Here is a 12,528-nt window from a genome sequence, read left to right as displayed (position 1 = left end):
AGGGTTGGGGCCTGGAATCTAGACTGTTTATAAAAGTTCATTATTGTTTTGGTTTTGATTTTCCTGGGGGAAATCATTGTAAACAGTTACATTCTCAGAAGCACCCCTGCAATGATAAACATAAACACAGCATTGCAGCGAAATCAGTCCTGCAGTAATTTAAATGTAATCTCTTGCATTGGAAGTGAAGCGGATGAATGGATGGGCCTGCTCAGAATGGAGTGAAGTCAGGACACTCGGGTCTGTCCCAGTCTCAGCTCTTCACGTGCTCTCTCTTGCGTGAGTAAGGAAGTTGTTTAATGTGCCCCTAGCGGTGCCGGAGGAGTGACACCGCCTGTGGGCCGTATCGCAGCCCGTGCTGGGAAGCTACATTACGATGTTGTCCGTGAATTGACTTTGAGCTCTGGAAGAAAGGGCAGTGTAAATATGGGCATCTGTATTCTACGTGCTCACAAGTTGCCATCCTTTCTCAAAGGCTTACACAGCCAGGCTCAGTTTAGCAACACTGTTCTGGTCATGGCAGAGTCCCCTTCTTTGAGAAAATCTGGCTGTTGACTGTTCTGGAAAGAAATGAGAATGTATCTCCAAAATACCAAAGTAGCTACAGGGAGAGTTATGATCAGTTTTAACATAGATATTAATTAGTGAATTAGCATAAACTGTGAAAGGTGGTCAAAGCTCATCACACCACATCTTGTTTGAAAGCCTGTTCTCCTAACACTATGTCAAAACACAGGGCGCAGAATAAGGCAGATGTAAAGAATTATTGTATAAATGACTTTGAATTCCTTCATAGGCCAGAATGTACTTTTCTGCAGTTTGGATGCTGATAATATGAATACTAATAGCTATTACACTGTACCTAGTACCCGCTGGGCTCCAGGTGATTCACACATGCATCAGCTGAGGCTCACAGCAGCACTGTGAGGCAGGTAATACCACATCTTCCTTTTACAGATGAGTAAATTCAGGCACAGAGAGGTGAAATAACCTGCCCACGGCCAGCCAGCTGCCAAGTGACAGAGCTGGTAAATGAAGCCCTGCCGCCTGGCTGAGGTGGAGTTGCCATTTCTCTGACCAGTGTCGTGTTCTGTTGCATCTTGATCACACAAGCGAAAAAAAAAAATTCAGTGCCATGAATGCTGTTTTCTAGGAAGACAATGGAGACTACACGTATGTGGAGAGAGTGAAGATACCCTTGGATCATGGGACCCTGTTAATCATGGAAGGGGCCACGCAGGCAGACTGGCAGGTGAGGACGTGCGGGTAACACGGACTCGCTGTCCTGGGGAGGCAGTTTGCTGACGGGCTCACGATGATTAATTTCTGTATTAAATGTGGTGATAGCAAGTTGCTTTTATAAGGAGCACAAGGCAGTAAACTGACCTCATTTCCAAGAAGTTTTGATACTGCTGACAGAACGGCCCTCTCGAGCAGCATTGTCCAGTGGAACTTCCTGTGATGAAGGAAGTGTTCTGTATCTGTGCAGCCCAGTGCACTCGCCACCAGACACGTGACTCTTGATCCCTTGAGATATGCCTGGAGTGCTGAAGAACTGCATTTTCAATTAAGCTAGAGCTTCAGGCAGCCAGTGGCTCTCATATGGGGCTGCATAACTCCGCAGCTTCGGCCAAGCCATTTTTAAGGTGTGCAAATTAATGTAAGAATACCTAGCATGGGAGAGCACCTTGTGCCTCTCTGTGGTCTCAGTCATTTGTGTGTTGTCTTTTGAGCTTTGGAGAAATGGCAGGAGGCCGCGAGGAAGAACAGCACTTAGAAGAAAATAAAAAGATCTCCCTGTGAGGGTGGGGGGTGGGGAGTTGTTTCCGAGAAGACGACCTTTCTCCACAAGACTTTGAAGAGCTATTGCTGCTCATTGAAGGGAGATAAAATTGAAATGTGTTTGTGTCCTCATAAGTTTTAAATGGCTTTGGAATAAAAGTGTAAGTGTGTTTATGTCAGAGTTATTCATATTTCCATTTAGCATCGAGTGCCCAAAGAGTACCACTCCAGAGAACCAAGAATAAACTTGACCTTTCGGACAGTTTATCCTGACCCTCGAGGGGCGCACTGGTGATGTGAGATCCTGGAGAGAGAAGCCGCGCTGAGACTGAGCAAACCTTCCTCCATGAAGACACTTCCGGAGGCTGGTCCAGCTGCTCTCGTGGCTGTCTGGAGGATGAGGATGGGATTTGCTTTCCAGCTCGGAGTCCTATTAAATGACAGCCTGCAGTTCGTGTTCAAAATACGTTTACTGTGAGAACACTAATAATCACATTGTGAAATCACATATTTTCTTTAGGCAGATTAAAAACTGCTGTGGCTGTGTTTACCAATGATTTTGCCCATAACCCGTTTTCCCCCCTCCTCGCTGCCATCTCCGGTTTTGGTTGAAGAAATATGAATGGACTTTGCCTCCGGGGGAGGGTAAATCCACATCTTTGCTCCTTGTGCCTGCAGCAGAGTGGAGATAGTAATACACATCAGTGACTCGGGAGCCTTCCGCAGGCAGACAGCTGCTGCAACCCAAACAGAGTTTTGTTGAAGTCTGCCTCGACTCCTGAACATGTTGGCTTGTGTGCTATGGTAATGGAAAGCTGCGTACTCTGGGAGCACTTTATTTAACCGAGTCTCCTTGCCTGTCCATTTCCTGGGAGACACGCAGACAGGTTTCAGGCCTCTGAGTGAAAAGTAGAGGTGGTATTCTCCAGTGTATCTCCAAGCTGCCCCCTGGACTCCTCGTAATACAAGAGGAAACTATCCTCTCAAAGGGAGGAGGAATTGAGTGATGTCATGAGAAATTTCAGCTGAAGAGCGGCAAATGCCCTGCTAGTGGCAGCTGTTCCACGTAGATTAGTTTCCCCCTGGAGAATTACTTGAGTCACTTAAACCCAAGCCAGATAGAAGCGGGAGCCGTCCTGCAGGGAACAGACTCAGTTACCTTAATAGTGCTTTTCCCTGTAGAGTTCAGGAGCCCCGTGACTAAGGCTTTCTTCTGACTCAGTGTTGTCTTCTGTACACACTCCCGAGATTCAAGGGTTAGTCTCTGATGTCACCAAGGTTCCCAAAACAGACAAAGTGGCTGCCCCTTGTTGCATCATAAAAGCACGTGTCTTCCTGATCCCTAGACTTAGGAGCAGCATGCTGGATCAGTCCAAACCAAGACAGAGAAAACCAGAGAGAAGGAGGATGGATTTAAACGGCTGAAAGTAGGGCGAGGGAGTTAGAGTTTCCCTCGTGCCCCATGGGGAAAATTTACCCAGCCTTCGTGCTTTTTGGTCTTGTTTCCATTCCATGCTGTAAGATTGATGAGCCCCAGGATCACGATAAGAGGCCAGAGGCAGATGAATGCCTTGCCTTGCCAGGCGCTTTTCTGTCGAGCTCTATGACTTCTTGAACCAGAGTCTCTTCTTTTAAATGTTGTTTCCTGTGTGTAGCTCCTTTGTCTAAAAAATACCAAATGTTTTATAAAATCTGAGTGTCACAGTAAGCCTTCCTGTGAGAGAGACACAAATTACCACAACAAAAAAACAAAGCCTATTTAATTCCTAGCTTGCCTGCAGTTCACACACACACAACCTGGCCAGGGAGGTGCCGCCAGCTTTGGCTGTGATTTGGATGCGTGACCCCGGGGAAATTCCTCTCCCATTCCCACAAGTGAAAGAGCCAGGAGATGACTCCAAGTCTTGTCACCACATCCCTCCCAGTTCGGGCCGTGCGTTGCGTCAGCTGCAGATTTGATCTCTTCCCTCATCACGGCCATGTCTGTCAGGGAAACATGTTCCTGACCGCCTGGCCCACCACCTGGGTTTCTTCATCTGAGAGCAGCGGTCTGAGGTTTTGTTTCTGGCTGTCCGATGGCAGAACAGCCACTCTTCCTACTACTAAGGTAATGTCCTTTCTGAAATGTCGAGGAGGTGGTCGCTGTAGAGTAAAAGGGCCCTGGCAAAGGATACCCGTGCTCGGAGACTGCACCAACCTGTTGCTGTGTCTCGCTGATTGTAGATCTTAACTAACAATTCAGGCCAAAGCTCTTTTTGCCAGCATTACTTGTTAAAGTTGAGGGGACAAATAAAGCAGCTGTAGCATGAAGGGAAAAACAAGTGTGGTTTTTTAGCTGCCCTGTTTTTGAGCTTTAATAACCTGCCAGGACAATTTAGTAACCATGCTAGGAACTTCCCTGGTGGCTCAGACAGTAAAGAATCTGCCTGCAATGCAGGAGACCTCGGTTCAATCCCTGGGTCAGGAAGATCCCTGAAGGAGGAAATGCCTGGGAAATCCCACGGACAGAGGAGCCAGTGGGCTGCAGTCCATGGGGTCGCAAAGAGTCAGACACGACTGAGCAACTAACATGGGAGCTTCTTATACATAATCCCTAACCCTCCCTGAAGCCATTCCAGAACCAGCTGCTGTTCCCATTGTAGAGATGAGGCAACCGAGTCTCCAAGAGGTGAAGTCATTTCATGGGACTTGTGAATGGCAGAACCAGAACATAAAGGACAGGCTAATCCCCTAACTGCTTCTCCTGCCATGCAGAATTTAGGCAGAATGGTCTAGTGGGCACCTCTGGGCCCAAGCCTCAGGGCTTGCCCCTGCAGGGCTGGCAGCCCAAGCTCACCTCAGTGCCCTGCTGGCTGGGCTGACTGCCATGCCACCCTGTTGGTCCCCTGGCTCTCCTGTGCACCAGGCCAGATGTCTGCACCTCCTTAACACTGGCATCTCCTAGTCAGAAACTCTGCTGCCAACTGGGCTAGAATTGTCCATTTTAACAGAGGAGGCTCATTGTGGGGGGATACAATCCATTTTATGATGAATTAGACAAATTCTCCTCCAGCCTTCCTGGCAGGTGAATGAGAACATGTTTCCTGACCAATCCAAGCAACCTTTCTGTCATAGGCGGGTGGTCCCTTCTTCCCTCCATTCTTACCTGTGAGTCCATTTTGGGACCCTAATGCCTAGATTCAGCATCAGGCTCCCTCATGATGCTGGCCAGCACCACGACTCCGATCAGTCAGCAGAAAGCCCAAGAAGCAGGGCAGACTGCACACTGAAAACATGGACCACAGGCAGCTTGCCCCAAAGCAGGCCTCGGAGCAGTCTGACACTTACCTCAGGGTCCTTCATATTGAAATCAGGTTCCAAGTGGTTGTCAGCTAAACCACCAACTCATGTGGCATTGATGATTCCTATAAGTTGGGGTCACAGCTCATTAATTAACCTGCTATTTTCTTGTGACACACTCCCTGCTGCCTCCATGGCTGGCATGACCTGCCCTCCGTGAGTGGCAGACCTGTCTAGGCCTGGCCAGTAAGTGGCACCATCTCCTGGACGGTGTCATGGCAACCCCAGAAGAGTTAAGTGGGCCCTGCAGTGAGCAGAAGACTAGTTGGAGGGCTTCAGAGAAAGCCCTGACACGTGATGGGTCCCTGCCCCACTGGGAATATTTCTTCCTTGAGTTCTGGCAGCTTTTACTTGGCTGCAGAATATCTGAGACCCATTTGCCTTTTCTGGTCATAAACACTTGTAGTGTTGAATCTGGAGTCTTGATTGCTTTATTTTCTTAACTATTTCTTTGAAAAAGCTGAATGTTTCCATAGTGATGCATTCTTTTGGTTGAAATCTTTACATGTGTGTGATTCCACCCACATGCTCTCCTCAGAGGGACCTAGTCTATAACTGTCCCCTGACCCCACCCTCCCATTTTCTCCTTTTCAAGGAACCCCTGTACGAGAGCCCTGTTAGTCTTGTGCTGTTGAAATCCGCTCTTAGATACAGTGATTCCTGTGTCAGGGGGTCAGAAAGGAAATTACCTTGATGTTTATTCATGAGAGTGGAACACAGGCTAATGGTGCCTTTTCCAGCTGGCTTGGTGCTCCTGTGCCAAATTAGAAAAGACTTTCTCAGCCTGTGGCCAGAGCCCCATGCTGGGCTGGGCCTTCAGCATAACTTAGGTAGTGTTTCTGTAGCCAGCATTACCCAAAAGAGCGTTTTCTCAGATGAGCAAGCTTGGAGCTGACCAGGGCCTGTGTGACACTGTCACCATCGCAGTTCTTTAGATGACACTCTGATGATCACTCTCACTGCCCTCTGTGTAATGGTGATGTCATTACACCAGTGATACAATGGAGAACGGTCCCTGTTCTCATGTGGGCTCCACAAGTGTGCACGTGCTCAGGCAGGATCCTGGCCTCTGACCCCACTCATTTTTAACTCTGGACACAAATGCTAGGTTTCTAAAAGGGAAGGAAAGCTGAAAGCCAGAAGGAAGCATTGAGTATTTACTGGACCTATTACACACCTGCTCAGTCGTGTCCCACTCTTCGTGACCCCATGGACTGTAGTCCACAGGCTCCTGTGTCCATGGGATTCTCCAGGCGAGAATGCTGGAGTGGGTTGCCGTTTTCTCCTCCAGGGGGTCTCCTGACCCAGAGATAGATCCTGCATCTGCATTGCAGGCTGATTTTTTTTTTTTTTTTACCGCTGAGTTACCACAAAATTTGATTGCTTGCTGCTGCTGCTAAGTCGTTTCAGTTGTGTCCGACTCTGTGTGACCCCATAGACGGCAGCCCAACAGGCTCCTCTGTCCCTGGGATTCTCCAGGCAAGAATTCTGAAGTGGATTGCCATTTCTTTCTCCAATGCATGAAAGTGAAAAGTGAAAGTGAAGTCGCTCAGTCGTGTCCAACTCTTAGCGACCCCATGGACTATAGCCTACCAGGCTCCTCCGTCCATGGGATTCTCCAGGCAAGAGTACTGGAGTGGGGTGCCATTGCCTTCTCTGAATTTGATTGCTTAGTTTTTTTTAAACAGATGAGGAAACAGGTACTAGAGGGTAGCTCAGATCCTGAGATTGGGTATCCCTGGTGTTTGGGGTGGTCTCTGCACCCCCACCGCCACGCACCCCCCATCCCCGTGCCCCCTCTCCCCATGCTGGGCTGGGGCTGGAGGAACTACGCATTCTCAGCCTCTTCACCAGCCGGCAAAACCTTGGGTCTGTGCCTGGAACCACGAAGCTTCTTCCCCTGGAGAGGGGGGGTGAGCAGGAGGAAGTGGTGGGCCAGGCGCAGGGCTCTCGAGGGCCGCGTGATCGGGTTGCAATTAGCCGCCCACTGCAGGAAGGGTGTGGGCGAGCGCTGTGACAAGCGCCTGCCGCCTGCCGAGCCGCACCTCTGATGCTCCAGGCGCCCCTGGGAAGGAAGGCGAGCGGCAGCCTGCAGGAGCAGCCTTGCCTTTCTCAGAAGCTGTGGCAGGAAGGCCCTCCCCGGGAGGCTCTGCCTGCGAGGTTCCTCCCTGCTCCCCCTGCCCCCATCTGCACGTGGATGGGACCATCTGGGAAGGGAATCCACACCCTCCAAAAAGCCATTCTGGGTGGAGGGCTGTATCCTCTCTTCCTGGAGAACGTTTGTGGGGCGGGTGGGCGGATGAAGGATGCCCTGGGGGCCTTCCTAACTCTGGCCCAGACCATTCAGGCCAGCTGAGCATCCAGCCAGATCTCAGGAGAGTCCTGGAGAGGAGGAGGGCCCCCTGGAAGGGTCTCCCCCAGGCCCTTGTTGCTTAGATAACGCTTTGCTGGAATGTTTTCTCTGAAAATGTATCAAGGGATTAGGCAATAATTTTTTCCCTGCACTCTGTCTCTGATGGTAGCTGTTAGCCCCTCTTCACCTGGTGTGAAGATGGAAAGGAGGACAGTTAGCCTAGAGGCAAAAATTGGGGGTAGGGGAGTGGGGGAGTGGATGAAGAGGAGTCTGAATGTGTGGCTTCCCTTTGCGACCCTACCGGGCCCCCAGTCTGCCTCCTGGAGGCCTCCTCTGCCTGCGGGGAGAGGGGGCAGAGAGAAGGGCTGGCGCAGTCTTCCACACCTTGCCCCTTGTCTTCGGCAGTCCTGCGAGGGTGGTTAGGAACCACTGTCCCTATTGGACAGATGCTCCTCTGACGGCCACCCAGGGCCATGTTGGCAGAACCAGCGTGAACACCCACAGGTGCCTAGGCCAGTGTCCTTTGCATCTCTCTGGGGTTCTCTGACCTCTTCTGAGATTCCCAGCTAAAAGCAGAACCTGGTGACAAGAGGGAACCTGGGCACAGACAGCCCCAGAAGGTCGCAGTGCCTGCCCCTCCGAAGGGGCAGCCCTCGGAGGACTGATATGGATGGTCTCCCATGTCACACCAGCCAGGTGTCTGGGTACGTGGCAATGATCCCTGCTGCAGCTCCAGGTAGCATCCTGCTGCCGAAAACAGAGCAAGCCGAACTCTGCACCAGTGGCTCCAGGGAGTTGGCTGGACAACTTCAGGCAAGACTGCCTCAGAGTCACCTTTGCATCGGGCCCATGCCCCGCTGAGTGTCATTGTGTTGCCTGGGAGGGTGGAATTAGGAAAGAGCTTTGACACACCGGGGGCTTCCCTTGTAGCTCAGCTAGTAAAGAATCTGCCTGCAATGCAGGAGACCTGGGTTCGATCCCTGGGTTGGGAAGATCCCCTGGAGGAGGAAATGGCAACCCACTCCAGTACTCTGGCCTGGAGAATTTTGTGGACTGTATAGTCCACGGGGTGGCAGAGTCGGACACGACTGAGCTACTTTCACTTTCACTTTGACACACCCTCTGTGTCCCAGCCTCCACTTCTGTCAGACACACTGCAGAGCCGTTGCTGGTTGAACTTGAGCCAGGCTGATGTGGCCTTGAATCCCATCTCTCCTTCCCAGTGAGCCAGCTTGGACCCCGTCCATCAGCCTCCGAGCCTCAGTCTCCTCACCTGTGAAATGGACATCGTAGCAGCCACCTCTCCGAGGTCTTGTGAGGGTGAGATCCTGAATGTGACGTGCCCGATAGTCATGTGCCTAGCCTAACCCTAATTGCTTTAAGTAGAACGTTCCACATGCCCTGCTAGCCCCGACCCTAACCCCTGTGCTGGGCGGGAAGTCCCACTGTAACTGACAGATGACCCTGCGACCCTGCCTTTCCCCTTGCCAGGCTCCCTAGGTGCCTGCATCTCTGCTGCAGTCAGCGAGGGGAGGCCCAGAGCCTTCGGGGAGGAAGGGCAAAAGGGAAATTGTGCACAAGGAGGCTGATCCTGTTAGGGTCCAGCTGCACCTACTGGTGTCTCCTGGGACGGTCTTTAGCCCAAGCCGAAGAGCCCTCCCAGACGCTGAAGTGGCCTTGCATCGAGGCTCTTGGCAGCCTCACCACATGCTCCCCAGGTAATGGGTCTCCTGATGCCCCCCGCGCTGGCCTGGTTCCCCCGCCTCCCCCCGCACCCCCGCCCCACCCCCGGGTCAGTTCCTGATGTTTCCCAGCCTGGTGAGCAAGTCACAGGTCAGTGTGACGCACCCCACCAGTCACATTGTCTGCTTATCCTTGCAGGCCATTTCTGGGTTCTGTACAGAACGCCTTGGCCTGGAAGCGTAAACAAGATTACCAGGCAGTCTCGAATCAGAATTCTGCTCAAGACAGGGCTTTTATGCCCAGAAATTGTGTGTTAGCTGCAGTGGGGAGCATATAAAAGGGAGACACGATTCTTCCTATTACAGACAGAAGTAAACCAGAGTGGCTTTTATTTTCTCCTTCAAAATTAGTTTTTATTCCTAACTACAAAAGGAGTATGTGTTCTTGGTAAGAAATGTCAAAGAAAGATACAAGGAAAAAAAAGAAAATCTTTTCTGACTTTACGCTGGAGTTGACAGCTCTTCACATTTTGTAGTGGATTTTTTTCTCTACATATTTGTATCCTTGGAAAAAAAGAAAAGCAACTTCATACTGACCCCTCGTGTGTTTTTCTACTTATTTTGTAAATTGCTGTGTGACATTAACTGTTGTTCCCTAAGGAGTGACAGCATAAAATTGTAGAGATAGATATATCATTATATAACAAGTCTGTTGTCTTAGATAATTCAGTCATTGTTGACGTTGGAGTTGTTTTCGCTATTTGTAACCATTCTATTGCTTTTGGAAGTCACGAGAATGGATGGTGGAGCGGTGCTCTTCTGGCTAAGAGCCTAGAATTTGGCCTCAATCAGACCTCAATTCAAACAATAAGAGAAGGGGACTTCCTTGGTGGTCCGGTGGCTAGGACTCTGCACTCCCAATGGAGGGGCCTGGGTTTGATCCCTGGTCAGGGAACTAGATCGCCCATGCTGCAGCTAAGGCACAGGCAAGGAAAGAAAGGAAATGTTTGTTCAAACAGGAAAAAATAGCCCCAAATAATAAGAGAAGATATAAGTAACATTTTTACATTGTGCCTGAATATTGTGCCAGGCACTGTTAAGTGCTTTACATATATTAACACATGACTTGTAAATCCACAAAACAGGCCATAGACTAGGCATTATTTTTACCTCCATTTTACAATTGATGAAACTAAAGCATTAATCCTCCACTTATGCAGCCATCCTGTGGTGAAACCTTTGTGCACATGTATGTTTCTTAGCATACATTCCTGAAAGTGGGGTCCTGGCCCAGATCCAGAAGGCTATACATATTTTTAAGGCCTTGAATACATAATGTATTCCAAGTGGCTCAGTGGTAAAGAATATATCTACCAGTGCAGGAGACACATGAGATTTGGGTTCGATCCCTGGGTCGGGAAGATCCCCTGGAGTAGGTAAATGGCAACCTACTCCAGTATTCTTGCCTGAAAAATTCCATGGACAGAGGACCCCGTACAGCCTATGGGGTTACAAAGAATCGGACACGACTGAGCAACTGAGCACGCATACATAATGTAAATGGCTTTCCAGAAAGGTTGCCCCAACTTCTCCTACCAACAGTGTGTTTGTGTGTATTTGAGAAACTCATGCCATGCTTTGAGCAACAATAATGTGCCAGGCCAGTGTTCTAGCAAGTTTCTGTCTGTGAAAGAGAGACTGTCCTGTGCCCGGCAGAGAGCAAGCAAGCACTCAGTACGTTTTAGCATTGTTGTCACGTGATGTGTCATTTATTGAGTAAACAAGCCACATACTTGAAGAACCTCAATAACAAGGTGAATGTGGAATGAGGGGTCCTGACAGGGAGTACGCCAGGCGTTGGACGACTATGGGATGTAATTTGGGATAGTAGTCTTGGAAGGCTTCTCGGTAGAGGGGGCACCTGGAGAATGAGCGATAACCTGAAGGCTCATGAACGGTGGAGCCCTAGGTGGCTTGTGTCCAGGGCTCAGGTAGGGAGTGTTGAGCTGGAAGAGAGACAGTGAGAGAGGAAGATGGGCCCAAATCAGGTCTGGGAGCTGCCCCAGGCAGAAGGCTTTGGTGGTGCGGAGCCTCTGAGCACTGAGACTTTTAGGAAGTATGTTTATCAGGAGGGAGCAAGGGGATGGGGCTGGAGGTGGGGAGACCTGTGGGAGACCAGGGGGGCGGCCCAGGCAGAGGGGCCTGGGTGTGCTGCCCGGTAGATACTCTGGGAGCAGTGAGGAGAAAATATGTCTGGTTTCCTGGTGCCTCGAGTGCTGCAGCGTAAGAAAAACAGACATAAGAAAAAAATGACCTCATGGCGGGACTCAGCCATGAGGTCAACATGTCTGCCAGAGCTGGACGGGAGACCTTGGCTTCTATCCACGGCCACAGTCAGACTCCTGATGCCCCCTCACCAAGTCCAGGCCTCAGGGCGCTCTGTTCAAGGAGACAGCACAGCAGGCTCTGACCCACCAGCTGCCCCGAGAGTCACTGCCAAGCCCGCTGCTCTGGCGCAGGGGGGGCCGGGGAGGTGGGCCTCGGGCCAGCTTCCAGCAGGGGGCGCTGGACCTTCCGGGCGTCCCTCCCTCCCAGGCAGGGACCCAGGAGCCAAGCGGTACACGCACTCTTCTGTTCCATTGCCCCAAGGATCCTGGATGGGGCGGGATGACAGTGTGGAGGACAGCGAGCATCTCCTACCTTAGCGCCAGTGAGGAAAGGAGCGCTCCAACCCCAGGAGGGAAAAACATCGGACATGTTATCCAAGGCCCCCTTATTACTCCTCCTGCAGAGGACAGGCGTCTCTAACGGGGGGGACGGGGAGCCCCTTTCCTGCCCGCTTGCAGATCTATGACCCCTGCTTGGATCCTTGGGGGAAAGGCTGCTAGGAATGGGCCAGGCAGGGGGGTGTCCAGGTGTCAGCTCCAGCGCCATCTCTGCCTGGGTCTAGAGCTAGCCCCTCCGTTTCTTGCTGTGCGGCCTTTGGCAAACTTCCTGACCTGTCAACAGGGTTGTTAATGAATATTGGGTTCCTGTGAATATCGAGTGTGACAGTGTAACTGTCTCCGTCTGGGTGGCTGTCATCATCAAATAATGGAGATGGGATGAAGGTCCTCCACCCTGCGGGCTGGGGCCGACCTCACTGTGATGGAGACGGAGGGACTTCTGTGTAGATGGGTCTAGGAGCAGGCCTTGGGGGAGAGAGGACCCAGCATGGCCAAGAGAGGCAGGGGAGAGTCTGTACAGAGGCCACTGTTGGGGCAGGTGGGAGGAAGCATGGAAAGGGACCCGATTCTGGGGTGTTCCCAGGGCTTCTCTTGTGGCTCAGCTGGTAAAATAATCTGCCTGCAATGCGGGAGACCTTGATTCGAT

General features: G+C 51.0%; 1 protein-coding gene across 5 annotated transcripts in view; it reads left to right on the top strand.

Moving 5' to 3' along the window:
• ALKBH3 (alkB homolog 3, alpha-ketoglutarate dependent dioxygenase) overlaps window positions 1–4,094 on the top strand; it is a 43,303-nt gene extending 39,209 nt beyond the window's left edge. For 3 of the 5 annotated variants that reach the window (XM_070383530.1, XM_005905134.3, XM_070383531.1), the window contains exons 9-10: window positions 1,154–1,252; window positions 1,985–3,889. In XM_070383530.1, the coding sequence (XP_070239631.1) occupies window positions 1,154–1,252; window positions 1,985–2,077 (192 nt within the window). In that variant the 3' untranslated portion in view covers window positions 2,078–3,889. Of the gene's footprint in view, window positions 1–1,153; window positions 1,253–1,984 lie in introns of those variants that run through there. The other 2 variants (XM_070383529.1, XR_011467001.1) reach the window with 2 other exon arrangements.
• Window positions 4,095–12,528: the final 8,434 nt, after the last annotated feature.

The sequence above is a fragment of the Bos mutus genome, chromosome 15 (genome assembly GCF_027580195.1).
Source record: "Bos mutus isolate GX-2022 chromosome 15, NWIPB_WYAK_1.1, whole genome shotgun sequence".
Lineage (NCBI taxonomy): Eukaryota > Metazoa > Chordata > Mammalia > Artiodactyla > Bovidae > Bos > Bos mutus.
This window is presented reverse-complemented; position numbering and strand designations above follow the sequence as displayed.